This window comes from Crocuta crocuta, unplaced genomic scaffold, assembly GCF_008692635.1.
Source record: "Crocuta crocuta isolate KB4526 unplaced genomic scaffold, BGI_CrCroc_1.0 scaffold288, whole genome shotgun sequence".
Lineage (NCBI taxonomy): Eukaryota > Metazoa > Chordata > Mammalia > Carnivora > Hyaenidae > Crocuta > Crocuta crocuta.
Genome location: NW_027532607.1, coordinates 3445653 through 3466111, shown reverse-complemented (window position 1 = coordinate 3466111; position 20459 = coordinate 3445653). Strand labels below are relative to the sequence as shown.

Sequence of the window (20459 nt, the reverse complement as noted above, 5' to 3'; positions counted from 1 at the left end):
TCATTTCAAACAAGTGAATTTTTTCATGCCTCAGAATCTCATTTATAAGATTATCCCTTTCAGTGTTGTTATGAGGAATAATCGAGGTAATGTCAAGTGCTTACTTAGCAGAGTGCCCAGTACACGGTAAGCACACAGGCCATATTGCAGCTCTAATTCTACTTGTATTATGATATAAAATCCTTACAGTTTCTTTGGAAAACATACTTGTGCTCAGATTTCTACTGTTGTTATCTATATACCAACATGTAGTCATTATAAAATATGCACTTTGGGATTTTGTTCTGCCCCGAAGGTGGTGATGAAGCATAATGCTGTAATAGAACATTTAAAGCAGAAAAAGACCATGACTCCAGCTGAAAGAGAAGAGAATCAAAGGTAGGAAGAAATGTTTATAACCCAGCAGCACAGGGTCTCGTACATCAGCCTTTCCTCTTGAGCGTGCACACGGACAGGACGTCTGAGTTTACTGTTGTTGTTGGGGGTTTTTTGTTTTTTTTTTTTTTATCTTGGCTGAAGTTCATTAAACGTGAATGAATACTTGGCAATATTGGGTCTCCTAACTGGTTTGAATCACTCTTTGAAGCTTTCCAGTCACAGAAAGTTTGTGTATCAACTGTAGAGATGTAGAAAAATGACATCTTGAGCCTTTCAGAATGAAACGCCCAACATGACCTGGATGTGTATTTCTCTCTAGAATGATTGTCTGTAACCAGGTGATGAAGTATATTTTGGATAAGATAGACAAAGAAGAAAAACAGGCAGCAAAAAAACGGAAGCGTGAGGAGAGCGTGGAACAGAAACGTAGCAAGCAGAATGCCACCAAGCTCTCCGCACTGCTCTTCAAACACAAAGAACAACTGAAAGCGGAAATACTGAAAAAGAGAGCGCTCCTGGACAAAGACCTACAAATTCAAGTGCAGGTAAGAAAGGATTTCCTAAAAGCAGTGGGACACATGTCTTTTCAAACAGGACAGAGGTTTTATATGTGAAGGAATATTGTAATCTCTCAAGTAACTAAGAGAGGTCAGCCTATTGGTATAAAGAAAAACAACATTTTGAGCACCCTCTTGGGGATGGCTTTTATTCTCTATGACATAGTCTCACCAAAAATTATCAGAAGCCAAGTTTTATGAGAAAGGTAGACCAAGAACTGCAAAATGATGTCGGAAGAATGAAAAATAAAGAGTGTCCAATAAATAGAGGGCTCCTGGGTGGCTCAGTCAGTTAAGCATCTGACTCTGGGTTTCAGCTCAGGTCATGATCTCATGGTTCATGGGTTTGAGCCCCACATTGGGCTCTGCACTGACAGTGTGGAACCTGCTTGGGACTCTCTCTCCCTCTGTCTTTCTCTCTGCACCTTCCCCACTTACACTCTATCTCTCAAAAATGAATAAATATTTTTTTAAAAAATTAAAAAAAAATAAAAATGAAAGAAGACATCTATTCATACATATTTGAACAGCTTCTTAAAAGAGAAGTAGGCTATCTAAAGTATCCCTAAAAGTGCCTTGTATATTTTAAAAAGATGAGAAATATTTTAAAAAAATTGAGCAGCTGAGCAACCAATCGATGTTCCATGACTCTTGAGACATTAGACACCTTTCTGCTAAAGTCAGAAACCAGATGACAGTGCCAAAAACCAACATTATTATTTATTACCTCTGGAAATTTCTAGATAATTTGTTAAGTCAAGAAAAGAAAAAAGAAGATAAAATTGTTATTTCAGATCAGAGGCACCTGGGTGGTTCAGTCAGTTAAGCATCCACTTCGACGTCGGCTCAGGTCATGATCTCACAGTTCATGGGTTCAAGCTCCGCACCAGACTATGTGCTGACAGCTCAGAGCCTGGCGCCTGCTTTGGATTCTGTGTCTCCCTCTCTCTCTACCCCTTCCCTGCTCACGGTCTGTCTCTCTCTGTTTCTCAATAATAAATAAATGTTAAAAAAAATTTTTTTAAAAAGTCAACCTACTAAATACTAAGGAGTGAAATGAAGACTATTTTTCTAGAGAAAATATGTATTTTTAGAGAACATTGCATCAGTGTATCAAAATTCTTTAAAATATGGATATTCTGATCCACAATTTCACTTCTAGAAAATCCTCTAAGAAACAGTTAGGCAAGATATATAAGCAAGGAGATAATGAATGTTGACAATAATAATAAAATTTTGGAATCAGCCTAAAGCCCACAGAAAAGAGATCAGTAATCAGTGTTTCTCAACAGAAGGACTTGGGCCCTTTCCATAGGCCAGTTTTTTTACACACTGTAAGAAATAAAGCATTTACTAAATGATAGTATCATCACCTTCAACCCAAAAAATGACCTTGCCCCTCCACCCACATTCTCAAATACTCTATAGAGGTACCTCAGCTGGGAACCTCTGGATTAAATACATTTGGGAGTGTCCGCACTGTGGACTGCCATTTTAACAAAATGGTGAGTGCAGGATTGGTCCTTTTTGTTTTTATTTCTTTGGGGAAAATTCTCAATGACAAATGTTTGCATGAAAAATTCAGCTTACAGGATAGGATACAAATGTGACTTACCAATTCATGCAGCTGATATTTAACATCTAACATGTGTTATGTGCTATTCCTACTTCATCTTCTGCACAGAGTGGGTAGATATTTATAATCTCTATTCTTTACAAATAAGTAAATTAGATATGTACATTCAGTTGTCTTTGAAAGCAATTATCTTGGCCAACAAATAAAAATAATATGGAAGTCAGGGATCCTGGGTGGCTCTGTCAGTAGGGCATCCAATTCTTGATTTTGGCTCAGGTTATGATCTCACAGTTTGAGTTTGACTCCATTTCCAGCTCTGCTTTCTCTCTCTCTGTACCTCTCTCTCTGCCCCTCCCCCATTTGTGCACACACACTTTCTCTTTCAAAAATAAATATATAAGCACTTTAAAAATCTGTAAGTCGGGGGGTGCCTGGGTGGCTCAGTCTGTTGAGTGTCCGACTTCAGCTCAGGTTATGATCTCACCATTCATGGGTTCAAGCCCTGCATCAGGCTCTGTGCTGATAGCTAGCTCAGAGCCTGGAGCGTGTCTTCGGGTCTGCCTCTCCCGATCTCTCTGTCCCTCCCCTGTTCGCACTGTCTCTCTTTTCTCTCTTTCTCTCTCAAAAAATAAATGTAAAAAAAAAACAACTTTTTTTTTTTTTTAAATCTGTAAGTCAGGGCACCTGGGTGGCTCAGTCGGTTAAGCATCTGACTTCAGCTTGGGTCATGATCTCATGGTCTGTGAGTTCGAGCCCCACGTCAGGCTCTGTGCTAACACTTCAGAGCCTGGAGCCTGCTTCAGATTCTGTGTCTTCCTCTCTCTCTGTCCCTCCCCTACTTTCTATCTGTCTGTCTGTCTCTCTCTCTCAAAAATAAATAAATGTTTAAAAATCTGTAAGTCAGTATACCCTCCAGAGATGTCCATTGTTAAATAATTTTAGAATATAACTTATATATATAATTTTTATGTATTCGTATATGAACTCAATTTATACAAATATAGAATCACACATGGAAACAACACATACTTGGGGCGCCTGGGTGGCTCAGTCGGTTGGGTGTCTGACTTCGGCTCCGGTCATGATCTCACGGCTCGTGGGTTCGAGCCCCGCGTCGGTGTCTGTGCTGACAGCCAGCTCAGAGCCTGGAGCCTGCTTCAGATTCTGTGTCTCCCTCTCTCTCTGACCCTCCCCTGCTCACGCTCTCTCTCTCCCTCTTTCTCTCTCTGAAATAAATAAAACATTTAAAAAATAAAAAATAGGAAACAACACATACTGAATATTTTTCTGCACTCATATTGTGCGGCCATTTAAAAAATCATACTGCTGTAAATATTCTGTTATACAGCGTGGTCTTGACAGTATATTACATAATCTAATGAGGAAGAAATTGATTATACATTCTTTTTAATTTTTTTTTAATGTTTATTCGTTTTTGAGAGACACAGAGCACAAGTGGGGGAGGGCAAAGAAAGAAGGAAACACAGAATCCAAAGCAGGCCCCAGGCTCTGAGCTGTCAGCACAGAGCCCAATGTGGGGCTCAAACCCATGAACCGTGGTGATCATGGCCTGAGCTGAAGTTGAATGTTTAACCAACTGAGCCACCCAGGTGCCCCTGTTATACTTTAAGAAAGAAAACATTCGTTACTATTTTAACTAGTCAAATTTATGACTAAGATAATTTGCTTTGTAGAGCAATATTCAAATGTATATGTACTAGCATATTTTTAAAATAATTTTTAAATATAACTTTTTTGTTTTCANGTTTTCAATTTATGTGATTAATCCTTTATATTTTTTTTTAAGAAAAATTTTTTATGTTTATTTTTGAGAATGAGAGAGACAGCACAAGCGGAGAAGGGGCAGAGAAAGGGAGACACAGAATCCGAAGCAGACTCCAGGCTCTGAGCTCTCAGCACAGAGCCCGATAGGGGGCTCAAAGTCATGGACCACAAGATCATGACCGCAGCCAAAGTCAGACACTTAACCAACTGAGCCACCTGGGCGCCCCATTTATATCTATATTCTTACATGATTTCTGCTTGTCTCTCTTTTTTGTTAAATAGACTTTTAGAGTTTGAAACTTACAGAAAAAATTATGCAGGAAGAGTTCTTGTATACTCCTCCCTCCCCACCCCCCCCCACTTCACTTTATTATTAACATCGTATATCAGTGTAACCATTTGTTACAGTTAATGAGCCAATACATTGCTGTTAACTAAAGTCCATGGTTTACATTGTTTCACTCTTTGTGTTCTGCAGTTCTGGGAGTTTGACAAACATGTGATGTCATATACCCATGTTACAGGCAGAATAGTTCCACTGCCTTGTAAATGTCCTGTGTTCCTCCTTTTTATCTCTCCTCCAACCCTCTCTGCTTCTCTTATTGATATAGTAATTTCTTATTATTTCTTAATAGAAATTAAAACTTCATTTAGTTCTTTGAACATCTCAAACCCACATATTATGCAGTTTTTGGTCAAATTATTATATAAAATTGATTTTATTCAGAATTAATTCAGATTCAGTTATTTTGCCTTTTTTCACATCACATGTTTTCATTTGATTTTCATTTGGCATTTAAGTGAGAGGAGTTCTTTTTCCTCTCCGGAAGCCCAGTGTAGAGCTGCCAGCCCTTACATCCAGCAGGAAGCCTGTTCGTATGACCCTCTCCCATGCAGCATGTTGAGTCCCTTTCTTCCTGCAGAGGCCGGCTGTGATTGGGCTGCCTTCTCCTACCTCTGAACCTGGAATCCACCAGGCCTGCATGCCTTGCACTGCTCAGTGCTATGTTTCCATTTCATAGAGACATTTATTTTACTCAAACATGGCTTTATCTTTTCAGTTTTGTCTGTTTTATATTTTTTTAATTTTTTAAATGTTTTATTTATTTCTGAGAGAGAGAGTGTGTGTGTGTGAGCAGGGGAGGGTTAGAGAGAGAGAGACAGACAGACAGAATCTGAAACAGGCTCCAAGCTCTGATGTAGCTGTCAGCACAGAGCCTGACGCGAGGCTCGAACCCACGAACCGTGAGATCATGACCTGAGCTGAAGTCGGACGCTTAACTGACTGAGCCACCCAGGCACCCCCAGTTTTCTGTGTTTTATAGTTTACTGTCATCAGTGTGTCCTTGAAGGGGGGATCAAGCATGTACCCAACACACCATCTGTTTTTTTACATGATCTCTGCCTAATGTGAGGTTTGAACTCAGGACCCTGAGATCCAGAGTTTCATGCTCTACCGGACTGAGCCAGCCAGGCGCCCCACCTCTCCAAACATCTTGATCATATTGATTTTACTAAAATCCACTTCATACTTTATAAATGCATCATATTAATTAAGAAGATGACACTCAAGGTTTACTTTCTTCCCTAGGAAGAAATTTAGACTTTTTACATTGAGAAGGGCTGCTGAATCCTCCTACAGTTTACCTTCTCCCTTACAGGACTAGCTAGATGCTAAGTAGAGACAATGAGATTCATTAAACCAGGACCATTCAGGTTTATTTGTTAGAATTTTTGTGATATTTACAGGGCACCTTGCTGGCTCAGTCATTGGAACATGAGACTTTTGATCTCAGGGCCATTAAGTTTGAGCTGCACATTGGGTGTAGAGATTACTTTGAAAAATTTTTTTTTTATCGATAAAAGAACGCCTGGGTCGCTCAGTCGGTCTCATGATCTCCTGGTTTATGAGTTCGAGCCCCACATCGGATTCTCCCTCTGTCTCTCTCCCTGCTCATGCTCTCTATCTCAAAATAAATAATAAATTTTTTAAAATAAAAATAAAAGCTTCATTATAGTGGTGATGTATTTACACCAACTTTGTTCATGGATGCCAGTGACAATGGCCTTTCCTCTAGGGAAACAATCATCATTTCTAAGAATGTAAGTTGTGGTAACAAAGGTGTATCTATAAAGTACTTCACCTGAAAAGAAGTAAGGGTTTTAATTTATATCAAAATGTATGTTGATAAAATAGCTCTTCCTGCATTTTACAATTCTAGACATAGGAGCATAGCGAATTAGACAAATGTGTCTCCCATTCAGCTTCTGGCTGGTCAGACCAAAGTTTGAGAATCACATTCAGTTTATAAGGACACAGACAGAGAGCAGCCAGAAGGAAGCATCTGGGTGGGTGAGGACACATGTCAACCCGTTCTGAGCAGCAAGTGAGATAGCCAGGGCACAGTAAGAGCAAGCCCCGGGGGGGGCATTGTTTTCAGACACTTGGTCATCTTTCTGCAGGTGTAGCAGCTCGCTAGTGGTTACATAATCTTCACTTCCTACTTTGCGTTGTTTTGATTGGGCTCAGGGTATAGTTAGGATGACACCGAAATTACAAGCCCCCTCACACTAGGCTGACCTGTGGAGCCACTCCGACCAGGGGGGTGAGGTGAGAAGGGAGGTAACACAGAGGCCTCTGGCCGAGTCCTCTATGAACATGTCTTCAGTGACAGCCTTGTATTGTCTTTAATTGACAACAGGAAGAGCTCAAAAGAGACCTGAGAATTAAGAAGGAAAAAGACATGGTGCAGGCCACAGCGGTAGCGGCCACTTCCCCTGCAGCGCCGCCTGCACCGCCGGCCCCTCCGCCTTCACCCCCGCCTCCGCCTCCCCCACAGCACACAGGCCCCCTGGCCACGGCCACGGCCACGCTGCCTGCAGCTTCCCAGAAGAGGAAGCGAGAAGAGGAAAGAGACTCAAGCTCCAAGTCCAAGAAGAAGAAAATGATCTCTACTACCTCAAAGGAAACTAAGAAGGACACAAAGCTTTACTGTATCTGTAAAACGCCTTATGATGAATCTAAGTGAGTAGATCGTTTTTGAGCTTTAGTTTATTTTCTTAAAAGCTTAGCTGTTAAATTTCCAGTTGTGAAGAAAAGGAGTGCATGGGTAGCCATGTCAATGAAAGTAGTTGAATGAAAGTAGGGCCAGTGATACTCCATCTGTGGTCTTGCATCTGATGTTCTTAAACGTGACACCAGAGCAGTAAAGCTTCTGTAGTTTACGTGTTCATGATCTGTGTTTGTTCTTCATCACATTCTTTTTTCTGTCAAAAACAAGCTTTCTGTTGCTCTTTTGCTTTCTCCTCTTCTCTCTGGATTAACTCTAAACCAATCGGTAGTGCTGTCGGGAGAAGGAGGTGTGTTATTGCCACTGCCCAAAGCTGAGAGCATCCTCTCTGGAGTCTGTTCAAAGCTTATGATGACATCACAGCTCAGAGACTATGTGAATATGAATGGTGTACAAGGCTTCACGTTTGAGTAGTTTTGGTTTTTTATTGTTCAATTTTAAGCAGCTCTGTGGTTTTTGTATCAGGACACGGAAACTCAATATTATTTTTGTCAAAGTTCCCACTTTCTTACTGGGGACAAAAGCCAAAAAAAATACAAGGAGTGTTTTCACTCAGCCCTCAATAACGACACTCAAAAAATGTGATAATAAGCATGGCAGCTGGAAGCTGTTTTTGACTGTTGTACCTTGTAGCTGGTGAAATATGCAAGATTTTAGAAACACTAATCCATCAATGCAGTTTCATTTGTTATCATTATCATCCAACCAACTATCTAGCTTTCCTTTTGAGCAGTTAAATGTAGGCCAGCTTTTTAAAGCCAAGATTAACTACGATATTTTTTATAGCACCAAATTGTTTGATCGTGCCAAAAATACATGATTATTTAGAATTAGCAATGCTTTGTATCCACCTTAAGTGGATGCCTAACCAATTTATAGAATAAAATTGTGACCTCTTCGATGAAGTTTTAAGTTGCAACACTGAAGCTGCCTAGCAGTTGCTATTTAAAATTATAATGTGCGAGTTCTCGGTCAACACTCTTTGTTGGTAGATTTAGCCGTGTGGTGAAGTCAACGCATCAGCTTAGGCACCTTCCCTTTTCACGGTCTCTATTGGAAGTTATACGTAATGTAAAACGTGGAGCCCTAGTAACTGATTTTCCCCCTTAGTTCTAATACTAGTGTGCCTCCCTCTAAGCAAAATAATATTCAGTGATTTATAGAATAAAGCAGAACATGGTTTATTTACAAAAATGTCTGCGTATGGAATTTATTTAAATAATTAGACTAATTTGGCTTATTTAAAATATAGATCACAGAAATTCATTTCACACACCAACGTTTTTGTCATACTTAGGCTGCATGAAATGAGGTCCATGTGAAACATGTGCTCATTCTACTGAGATCGCCTCATTATTTTGTGGAGAATTCATATTTGTAGTCTGTTATTAAAATATCAGTATACCAGGTTCATTCACTCCCTGTTCGAGTTGGGATGAGTTAGTGTTATTTTAGGAGTAGTTTGTCATCTCTTGTACCACACTAGCTTGGGAAGCCAGTGAGAGTGCCTAAAACTTGAAATTCAAGTCCTGAGCTTACTTCCAGAACACATAGCCCACCACCTGGAAGGCCCAGCCCCCACCCGAGGCAGTGAAAATCATGGAGGAGTCTTAATGCAAAAGAAAAAAAAAAAAAGAATGGAAGTAGGATAAACTACACACCCATGTATTATTCCTTTACATTCACATGGAAGCTTAGTTTGAAGTTTGAGGACTACTTCCGTTTCTCCAGGGCAGTCTACCAAGAAGCAGTTTGGTAGAACCATATCAGCAAGGCCAGTCTGATTTCTCATGATTCATGCTAATTCTTGCTGTGATTTTTACACGGCATTCCTACACAGCTCTTGTCCCCGCTTTTAAATACTTTCTGTGTTTCTCACGGAGATGGTTTTCATTCATTCCATCATTTGGGGTCTTCACTTACAGAAGCCTTGAGGGCTGACTGAATGTGACTACCCTCCGTCACACCCTCCGACATCCCCACCTTGCCTGTTTGAGATGCCTGTCCTGTATCACTCTCCACGCTGCACATGCCCTGTTTTTAGTCAGAGCAGTTCCTTACCAGTTAATTAGCCTGTCACTCTCCACATTGTCACCTACATTACATCGACTGAAAAGCTGGCCCACATCATTATCTGTTACAGTTAGGTTAAATTCCAGTGTTTATTTAGAAAACATAGTAGAAATTGAGCCACTACCTGTACCTTTTTTAGTTTTCTTCTTCATGCCATATTTTGACCATTTATCTTTTGCACCTGGCTGACCTGCATGTTCCTCGTAGTGTAACTTCTACTTGGTGTTTGCGCTTTGCTTTGTTTTCAAATTTAAATTGTGAGATACATTTTCAAACCTATCTAAGAAATAGCCCTGAATTGAAACGGCTTCTGTGGCATAGGTTTGACAGATGTAAGTCTTTGATTCTTCGGCTTTGGTTTTCGTGCCTGTTACAGTTTTACACACATTCATTAAGAGGGAGACATTACCATCAGTGTGTTGTTTTACTTTTTCAAATTCCAGTATGTTTTTAAAGACCCATATTTCACTAAACAGTGTATTTGTTGAAATTGATGTGAGTGATTTTATGTGTCCACACTTGATACAGTGTCTGATGCTGTAGTTTGCCAGGGGTAGTAGAATGGTTGGATTCAGGATGTTTAGCTGACTCATTGCAGAAAGTTCTCCTGTAAGAAAGAGATTCAGGACAGGGAAGACAGATTTAAGTATCATGCAGCTCAAAATGACAATTACATTGTCATTTTCATTGTGAATACTTTTAGGTTCTATATTGGCTGTGATCTTTGTACTAACTGGTATCATGGAGAATGTGTTGGCATCACAGAAAAGGAGGCTAAGAAAATGGATGTGTACATCTGTAATGATTGTAAACGGGCACAAGAGGGCAGCAGTGAGGAATTGTACTGTATCTGCAGAACACCTTATGATGAGTCACAGTGAGTTCTGATAAGAGCATCATATTTAATAATTTAGGAAGCCAAATTGCTCTGACTGGTTACTTATTTATTTTGATAAAAAGCAAGATTTTTTTGCATATATTATACACTTACTTACATTACAAATTCCTTTCCAGTTTTTTTTTTTCTCTTTTTCCCTCTTTACCTCCCCTTCAAAATTTATGTTGCTTCATAGTGAATGTTTGAGATGCATTGGGAAAGAATATGGTTTAATGGTAGACTTGTTTCTTCAATATGTAACATAGAAATTAATGAGAGATTAAAATAGCCTGCCTTGTCTGGATTTTATCCGTGTTTGAAATGGCGCTTTATTGTAGGTTAGAAAAAAACACTAATTTGGGTATAAGCCCTGAGACTGTTACTAGCTTACAGGATTTTGAACTCCCAGTGGGGTTGGCCAATACCAGCTTCCCATTTGATACGGTACTAGTTGAAAGAGTTTTGGCTTTATTTTGTTTCGAGCTTTAAAGTCAATCAAATGTTTTACATTTTTCTTCATATTCTCCAGTATTACACAGTGTTCTTAATAAACTTTTAATGCTTTGTTAACTTCAGGAATACTAAATTAACACCTTTGAGTGTCAATCTTCAGAAGTGTTAAAACAACTGTAATACTAAAACTATTTTATACCCAGAGTTAGAATCTTGTCAGCTGCATGTTTTATTACTTTTTAAAGTAAACTTAAGCAGTGTGATCCCATCTGTTTTGAACTCACATTTCCATTTCGGATCTTGCAGATTTTATATTGGCTGTGATCGGTGTCAGAATTGGTACCATGGGCGCTGCGTTGGCATCTTGCAGAGTGAGGCAGAACTCATTGACGAGTATGTCTGTCCACAGTGCCAGTCCACGGAGGACGCCATGACAGTGCTCACGCCGCTGACAGAGAAAGATTACGAGGGTTTGAAAAGGGTGCTGCGTTCTTTACAGGTGAGAAGATGCTCTTTGTGCAGTGTTTGCAGATGGAAGTTAGCCAGCGGTGACTTTGGAGACATTTCTAGGGTTTGAGCCTTCCAGTCTCAGAATCTGTGATCATTTACTGACCTCCAGCTAGTCTGGTGAAGTACTCCAGACTCCAGTCCTTCACGTAATGATATCATGAGGTTAACTGTACCCACGCATTAGCTCAAATGGTGTTTATCTAACACTTGTATTTAAAATAAGTCACTTTTTTAACCTAAATGTAATTTTTAAAGAAAAGTTTACCTCACTACCATAGATTGAAAAACAGTTCGATTAAATTCTAGCGAAGGGGTGCCTGGCTTGGCTCAGTTGGAAGAGCAGGCGACTCTTGATCTTGGGGTTGTGAGTTCGAGCCCTGCATTGGGTGTAGAGATTACTTAAAAATAAAATCTTTAAAAAAAGAAGAAGAAGAAGAAGAACTAAAAAGGGAACGGTGGTCTCAGTATGTGGAGGGAGTTATTTAATAGCATGTCTCTGCCACCTCACTAGTCTGCAGTGGTAACCATTCCACTCAGTTTTACAGGTAGCAGGTTGTCATGTTGGAATGAGAGGACAGATTTCTTGTCTTCTAAGCTAGTGCTCCAGCCCTGCAGCTGAGGTCCTCAGGCCACCGTTTGAGAACCGTTAATCCAGGGCATGCTCCCCCGAGATGACTTGTAAGTAGAGCAAAACTCTACTCACATTTATGTTATAAATAATTTCATCTGTCAGGTTTAAAACCGACTTTTGTGGTTTACAGGTTGATTGGTAAAGCAGCTCAAATGCAAAACTTAAATGACCTGAGAATAATGATGTTTTCTCCTCCCATTATAGGCCCATAAGATGGCCTGGCCTTTCCTTGAACCAGTGGACCCTAATGATGCACCAGATTATTACGGTGTGATTAAGGAGCCTATGGGTAGGTACTTCAGTTGAGTACGGAGTTTTTTAGAAGTGTCAGCAGATACCTGCCATCCATGATACATCGTGACGATGTGCTGAGCAAGGCTGGTGGAAGAATAAATTGCTGTGGGAACTTTAGGATAAATTAGGTGTGTGTGTCAAGTTTAAATCTGCATTCCCTTGGACGCAGCGATTTCATTTCTTAGGATTTTCACGTGTACAAGTGCATAGTTCACCACAGCACTGTTGATAACCCCAGAAATACCAGAAGTGAAATCAATGGCCATCGCAGAGGGAGAACTGAATCGGTAGTATGTAAGCAGAGTATTATACAACCGTACAGAAGATGAGTGAAATCAGTACAACCATACAGAAGATGAGTGAAATCAGTGGCGGGTCAGGGTCTGAGTCGCTCATCACTCCCTGTCACCTCTTCCTCATCTTTTCTTGGAGGAAAGCAAATTCGATGGGCCTACAGTAGAGATCCAAGAGCACATGTCCCCATTTCCCAGGGGGGAAAAATGGCAACAAGTAACAGTTACGAGTAATTTTATTGAGATGAACAGCTTGAGATGATAATATTCAAAAACGTTTATCTGCAAATGAAATTATAAAAACTAAAATGTAGATAAAAGCTCCCAAAATTGTCAATGAAAAGAGCAACTCCAGCTGACCATCTTTTAAATGAGAAGGATTTTAGGGGCGCCAGGGTGGCCTAGTCGGTTATGCGTCCGACTTCAGCTCAGGTCATGATCTCACGGTTTGTGGGTTCGAGCCCCGCACTGGGCTCTGTGCTGACAGCTCAGAGCCTGAAGCCTGCTTCCAATTCTGTGTCTCCTTCTCTCACTGACCCTCCCCTCCTCGTACTCGCTTGCTCTCTCTCAAAAATAAATAAAACATTGGGGCGCCTGCTTGGATCAGTCGGTTAAGCATCTGACTTCAGCTCAGGTCATGATCTCACGGTTTGTGGGTTTGAGCCCCGTGTCGGGCTCTGTACTGACAGCTCAGAGCCTGAAGCCTGTCTTTGGATTCTGTGTCTCCCTCTCTCTCTGACCCTCCACTGCTCATGCTGTCTCTATCTCTCTCTCAAAAATAAATAAAACATTAAAAAAACTTTTTTAAATAAAAATAAATAAATAAGTAAATAAAATATTATAAATCAATAAAATGAGAAGGATTTTATTGTACATTTGAAAGTTGCTAAGAATTATCTGAACAGTTCTCATCACAAGAAAAAAATACTTTTTTAATCTATGTGGTTGGTGATAGATGTTAATTAAACTTACTGGGTAATCAGCTTGCAGTACACACATATATTAGATAATTATGTTGTACACCTGGAACTGATACAGTCATATGTCAGTTCTATTTCAGTTTTAAGAAATGGGAAGGGTTTGTGTTTGACGACAACTTCGAAGAGGGGAAAACGTGAAGGTCAAGTAGGTGTGAGGGCATAGTTAAAACTATCTGAACAACCAGCAGATAGCCATTACCTCTGTTCTGGTGTTGAAGGTAGAAGACACTAGTCCTTACACATATTTTACATCATTATAATCTCTTTTGAGAAATATCTAAGGATATTTATTTAGATAGATAATTCTGCTTTTTTAAAAGTTTCTTTATTTTTGAGAGAGAGCACGCTGCACATGCATGAGTGGGGCCAGGGCAGGGAGAGAGGGAGAGAGAAATTCCAAGCAGGCTTCATGCTGTCAGTGCAGCGCCCAACATGGGTCTCAAACCCACGAACCGTGAGATCATGACTCGAGTCAAGAGTAGGATGCTTAACTGACTGAACCACCCAGGCACTCTCATAATTCTGCTTCTTAACATAACACAATTGTAAAAAAACTAGGAAATAAAAAAATAGAAGATAGGATGCACCTTGATCTTTTCCTCACTGAATCCCATTTTGGTGTGCATGCATGTGTGTGTACGTGTGTGTGTGTATGTGTGTGTGAGAGAGAGAGAGAGAGAGAGTGTGAAAGAGAGAATTGAGATCATACAATGATCTTTAGAGGGGCCCCTGGCTGGCTCAGTAGGGGAAGCATGTGGCTCTTGATCTCAGGATTGTGAGTTTAAGCCCCACATTGGGTGTAGAGATTACTTAAAAAAAAAAAAAAAGCTTAAAAATAAGTAGGTAAATAAATAGAGTCCTCTGTTTGACAAACATGCACTGTGACATTAATGTTCAATAACATGACTTTAAGGGTTTTCTGTAGCCTGTGAATTGAATATACTTTAACTAATTGTACCAAAATTCTTTTCTTGAAGAGCTGGGTGGTTTTCTGGTCTTTATTTTCCCCCTTCATCTTTATTAACCATCAAGATACACATTCTGTTGTAGTTAGGTATATACATGAAAATAATACAGATCTCCGAGAAATACTGTTGAAAGAAAATAAAAGTTACAGAAAAATACAGAGGCTTTAAGCATCAAACAATAATATACTTTCTATGGGCACATAAATGTGTTTAGAAATGCATAAAAATGTCTGCAATGATATAGGCTAAATTGAAAATAGTTTATTTTCAGGGAATGAGGGAGCCAACAAGATCGGCAGCTTTTATAAAAAATTTTAAACAGAAACAGGATTATATGAATGAATCCCATTTTATAACATACTTTCTAAATTTGTTGGTACCTTTTCCACACCAGCTGTAGTATAGGCCTGTGTCGTTTTTAATTGTATGCAATTAAGATAATGTACTTAATCACCTCTCTCTTAATGGGTTTTTCAGTTGCGTGCAGTTTTTGCTGTTATAAACACCACCTCTGGGAATATCTTCATTCATGCAGCTGCCTGCACCTGTTTGTTTTCTGAGGGGAAAAGCCAAGAATTAGCATTTCTGGGTCAAATAGTATATATATATATATATGAATATATATACTATATACATACTATATGAATATATATATATATTCATTAAGCTTTTGATAAATATTTTCAAATTGCACTGCAGCAAATTGAACCAGTTTCCAATAATAGTGTATGACTGTACCTTTCTCTCTCCACTCTTGAAAACACTACGTGTTATCATGCTTTTGATGGGATTTTTTTGGAAAATATTAATTTCAGAAAAACATGTTAGGGGTACAGACGTTACAGAGGTATAGAGAGTAAAATGTGAAGTGTACTACCACTCTCATACTCTGTTGTGGAGTCATTGTTGAAAATAGGCTGATGCATTTATTTTTAAGATCTGCCAATTTGGACAAAGAGCGTGGTTCTTTGGCTTTGCGTGACTTCAGTAACTAGTGATGTATACTTAGTGTTTGAACTTGATGTGCGTTTCCTGTTTATGCATTTTGCCCACTTTTCTCTTGGGATGTTCATATTGTTGTCAGTGTTCCTTAAGGGCTCATTATATACAAAGGACATTTAAAAGTTTCATACTGATCTTCATGGGTGGCTCAGTTAGTTGAGTGTCAAACTCTTGATTTCGGCTCAGGTCATGATCTCACGGTTCATGGAATCGAGCCCTGCGTCAAGCTCCGTGCTGACAGTGTAGGGCCTTCTTGGAATTCTCTCTCTTCCTCTCTCTCTCAAAAATAAACAATTTTTTAAAGTTTCATATTGATTTTTTTGGCGTTTGATCATTTTTAACGCTGTTGGATTTAAATCTATTAATCATTATGAATTTTGCCTCTGGAGTCATGCCTTTTAGTCTTTTGCCCTTCCCCAGATATAGAAATACTCACCTATATGTTCTCCTAGTACTTTCTTTTTAAGGGATGTGTAATTAAGTTGGAATCACAAAACGTCCCAGCACTGTTCATATACATTATTAAAGTTAACCAGGCAATTAAGCATGCAGAACTTAAGTACAAGAATGATGTGCTGTGTCAGATGTTTGCCCTTTCCTGTACAGCCTCCATACCCTGCACACCGCAGACGAGCCCAAGTCTGGGGGTTTCACGAGGCTGGGAGCATGTCTGCACTTGTGTTTTTCCACTGCCTACAGTCACGGTCAGAGACAGACGTGTGTGTGCATGTGTGTGTTAAAATATATGTAACATAACTACTTACTATGCACAATTCAGTGATTAATTACATTCACAATGTTCTGTCTTTTAGTCCTTCTTATGGTTTTCATTGTTGACCTTACGTTGTAATGCAGCTAGAATTGCTTGGGCATTAGTGTGAGGTTGAATTTTTTCCTCAGCTGTGTAGGCAGTTGCCTCAACCCAATTCCTTCATGAATTTTTCTTACTTTGCTTATTTGAGATGACATCTTCGACATAACCTAAAATTCTTATGCTGAACACAGTTAGGTCTGTTCCTGTTTTGAATACAGTTCTGTTAACGTCTGTGTCATCCTGCAAGATGCCACACTTCCCGTTGTCACAGCTGTATATTATTTGCTTAATGTCTGCTAGATTAAGTTCTCTCCTTTTACGTGTATTTTTCAAATGTTTCTTAGGTGTTCTTGAACTTTAAAATCATTCTCTCAAATTCTAAAATAATCATTGAAATTAAGTTTGGAATTGTATTTTCTCTTTTTTCTTAATGTTTATTTATTTTTGAGAGAAAGAGCACAAGCAGGAGAAGGGCATAGAGAGAGAGGGAGACACAGAATCTGAAAGAGACTCCAGGCTGGTAGCTGTCAGCACAGAGCCCGTTGCGGGGCTTGAACCTACGAACCACAAGATCATGACCTGAGCTAAAGTCAGATGTTTAACCAACTGAGCCACCCCAGTACCCCACATTCTCCCAGGTTTTTATGTGAGGTCATATGTGGAATTTTCTTTCAAACACAACTTTCTCCTAGGACCTAATGTTATTTCGGGAAGATTAAGCTCAGTATATTCCAAAGCAGTTACCTTTGTCCCACCTGAAAGATTTGAGTCATCTCTGCATACTGCTTGTAGTATTAGATACTAAGATTTTTATTCATATCCGCCAATATTTTTCCCTTTAAGTGGACACTTTATATCCTTGCCACCTTAAGTGTTAAGTTAGTGTCACTTGGGGTGCCTGGGTGGCTCAGTTGTTTGAGTGTCCGACTTCGGCTCAGGTCATAATCTCACAGTCACGGTTCATGAGTTCAAGCTCCACATGAGACTCTTGTGCTGACAGCTCAGAGCCTGGAGCCTGCTTTGGATTCTGTGTCTCTCTCTCTCTGCCCCTCCCCAGCTCTCATTCTGGCTCTCTCTCTCCCTCAAAAATAAATAAAAACATTGTCACTTGTCACCAATATAAGTTAATAATAAAAATTAATAAAGAAAGTAAAATGATGGTATTAAAATCTAATACATGTATCATGGCGCGCTTGGGTGGCTCAGTTGGTTAAGTGTCCAACTTGGGCTCAGGTCATGATCTCGCAGTTTGTGAGTTCAAGCCCCGTGTCAGGCTCTGGGCTGACAGCTCGGGGCCTCGAGCCTGCTTCGAATTCTGTATCTCCCTCTCTCTCTGCCCCTCCCCTGCTCATGCTCTGTCTCTCAAAAATAAATAAATGTTTAAAAAAATTTTTTTTAATAATACAGGTATCACAAAGCCACAAAGATATTTTTTGTTCTTTATTTTTGATTCCCTCCTTCTCTTTGTACATGTGATACACATAATTGTTTGCATGTAAAAATGTACTTCAATGTGTATTGATCATGTGAGTGTAGTTTCCTTTATTTCAACCCAGCCAAATGAAGAGCTGTTCCCTCATTAACTGAAAGTAAAAGAACCTGCTTAACAGTAGCCAAGATTTATATTTTAGGCTCCCCCAGTCAAAAACAAAATTGGAGACGGGCTCCTGTTTTCTTTGTGAATCGCTAAATAGTCCTCAGTGTGAATCAGCTTGGCTCCGGGGCTGCTCGGGCAGGAAACCTATGTTCTTGTTAGGACTGTGGGCAGTCTTCACACTGGAGCTGCCTTCAAGCTTTAAAAGTGTTCTACGTTTTGTGTTTTTAAGACCTTGCCACCATGGAGGAAAGAGTGCAAAGACGGTATTATGAAAAGCTGACAGAATTTGTGGCAGATATGACCAAAATTTTTGATAACTGTCGTTACTACAATCCGAGTGACTCGCCTTTTTACCAGTGTGCAGAAGTTCTTGAATCATTCTTTGTACAGAAATTGAAAGGATTCAAGGCTAGCAGGTGAGCAAATGTGTTCCATGTCCTAAATTAATCCAGCTCCTCCAATTCTTTGTGCTGTTTTTGTGTATGAGATCAGCCAATGCAGTTGACGATGAATTTGAACCTTGAAACCAAGAATCATTTAAAAAAAAAAAAAAAAATCAAGACTCTAGTATTGCAAAGCACTGCCATGGACAAGAAGACCAACTCAACAATGAGAAGTTGCTGAGTTTGTGATCTGCTTAATACTTGGTTTTTGTTTTTGTTTTTGTTTTTAATAAACCATTTATCAGATGCTTACAGAATGCAAGATGCTATCTTAATTGCAAATCTTGATCTTAGGGCAGTGAGTTCAAGCCCCATGTTGGATGTAGAGTTTATTTAATAAAAATATATATATATTTAAAAAAGAAACATGCCATGGGGCACATAAAATGAAGTTAGCAAGACAGAGCTCTTGCCCTTGCTGAGTTTACCAAAGCATAAAAATTACTGTCCTATAGGGTAGAGTAAGGGGAAGACCAGGCAGGGGGTTTAAGCACTTTCTCCTTTATGCTTGCTGTATTTTCAAAATCATAAAATGTTTTATTTCTGTGTATTTTTCCCGTGGGCAAAACTAGACTTTAAGTCCACAGACCTTTACTTTGAATGTCCAGTGACACAGAAGCAGTGAGCAACTTTGCATGGTATTCGAATATAGCGCCTTCGTGCCTTTTGTTTCTGAACCTCAGGCTCCCCTTCTCAAGCCCATGACTTTCTTCTTTCCAACAGAGCCCGGTTCTCTTTTCCCGTGATAACTGCCACCCCCCGTAACCCTGATGCTTACCACTCCCCGTGCCCCGCCCACCAGCTTGCGTGCTCCTTCCTTCCTGGGTACTCAGATTGGGCAGATCCTGGCTGGCCTGGGACCCGGGCATCTCTAGTATCTAGTGACCTGTGCGCACCCCGGTGTAAGGGTCAGCGCTCTGCTTAGCTGTTGTCCCCTGAGGAGGACCCATAGGGTGCTGTCTCTCTCCTTGTCCTGTGGCAAGGTGGGCCGGGAGCAGTGCTTCAGGCTCAGTTTATATAAACTGCAAGTGAAGGACAAGCCTAGCGAACGGGTCCCAAGGACTCAAAAAGCATAAGCGAGGAAGGAAGGAAACCGGGTAGGTGGGCAGGCTCTAGACCAAGCACGAAGAGGTTTTACAGAACCTCTAAACCCCCCATTTGCATCCTCTCCTGTCTGCTAACCCGTTAGCTGTAGAACCTCAACTGGAGGACGACTCACTCAGTACGGGAGAGTCCCTCATGAAACCGTAACGAAGGAATAAAAAGGGATAAACTCAGAATATGAGAAGAATGTGGTAGATGCTAGCTGATAAGGTTTCCCCACATTCCGGGATCCAGAAGGCTGATGAGAGAGGGTCTGACAATGCCAGGGATGCCAGGGACGCCACGGCCCAGACTCCTCCTCCTCGAGGGCTTTTCAGCAGAGGTGACAGCTTGCGACCAGTAGGCCTACCGTGAGCCTCCAACACGGAGACTCCAAAGTCCACTAGAAGGAAAAGAGGACTGAAAGATCCTTAGAAAGGCTAGGCACCCTTTTTAACCTGAGTACAGCCCTGGGTGGGAAGCCCAAAGAACTGGAAGAACACAAGTTTTCTTCCCGTAAGAAATGGAATGAACTGCAGAGAACGGGAGTAGATAGAAGAGAATCGGACTCAGAGTAAAGACCTGAGGTTCGGTTCGGCCCACAGCCCCTGCACCCTGCAGTTGTGGCTCTCGACTGGGATAATTTGCCCACCCTCACACTTCCCACGGGATATATAGCAGTGCCTGGAGGCATTTTTGTTTGTCACTTAGAGGTGAAAGTAGTGCTGACATCTAATAGGTAGAGATCAGAGACGCAACTAAACGTCCTCGTGCACAAGACAGCCCCCTCCCCAACAAAGAATTCTCCAGCCCCCAAATGTCAGTAGCACTGAAAGTAAGAAACCCTGGTTGAAAGCAACCACTTGCCAGTCAGCCCTACCCAGGTACATAGGACTTTGTAGGCACCTATCTGGTCCTTTAACTTACTCTTCTTAAGCGTGAACGGATAGCCAGGGATGACCAGATATGTAAGGAAAGCTTGCAGTGTAAAAGAGAAAGGTCAAGGTATAGCAGAACAGATGAAAGAGAACTCTAAAAAAAAAAAAAAAAAAAAAAAAAAAACATCAACAAACA

General features: G+C 40.3%; 1 protein-coding gene and 1 non-coding gene across 2 annotated transcripts in view; one reads left to right on the top strand and one right to left on the bottom strand.

Annotated features, from left to right (window-relative positions):
• Positions 1-20459, top strand: part of BPTF (bromodomain PHD finger transcription factor) — a 190425-nt gene that overhangs the window by 165295 nt on the left and 4671 nt on the right. The window contains exons 29-35 of the mRNA XM_077780359.1: positions 296-378; positions 698-923; positions 6999-7321; positions 10144-10317; positions 11077-11269; positions 12116-12200; positions 18089-18275. Of these exons, the coding sequence (XP_077636485.1) occupies positions 296-378; positions 698-923; positions 6999-7321; positions 10144-10317; positions 11077-11269; positions 12116-12200; positions 18089-18275 (1271 nt within the window). The remainder of the gene's footprint in view (positions 1-295; positions 379-697; positions 924-6998; positions 7322-10143; positions 10318-11076; positions 11270-12115; positions 12201-18088; positions 18276-20459) is intronic.
• Positions 5699-5772, bottom strand: TRNAQ-CUG (transfer RNA glutamine (anticodon CUG)). Its single transcript has one exon. It is a non-coding gene; the product is annotated as a tRNA-Gln (tRNA).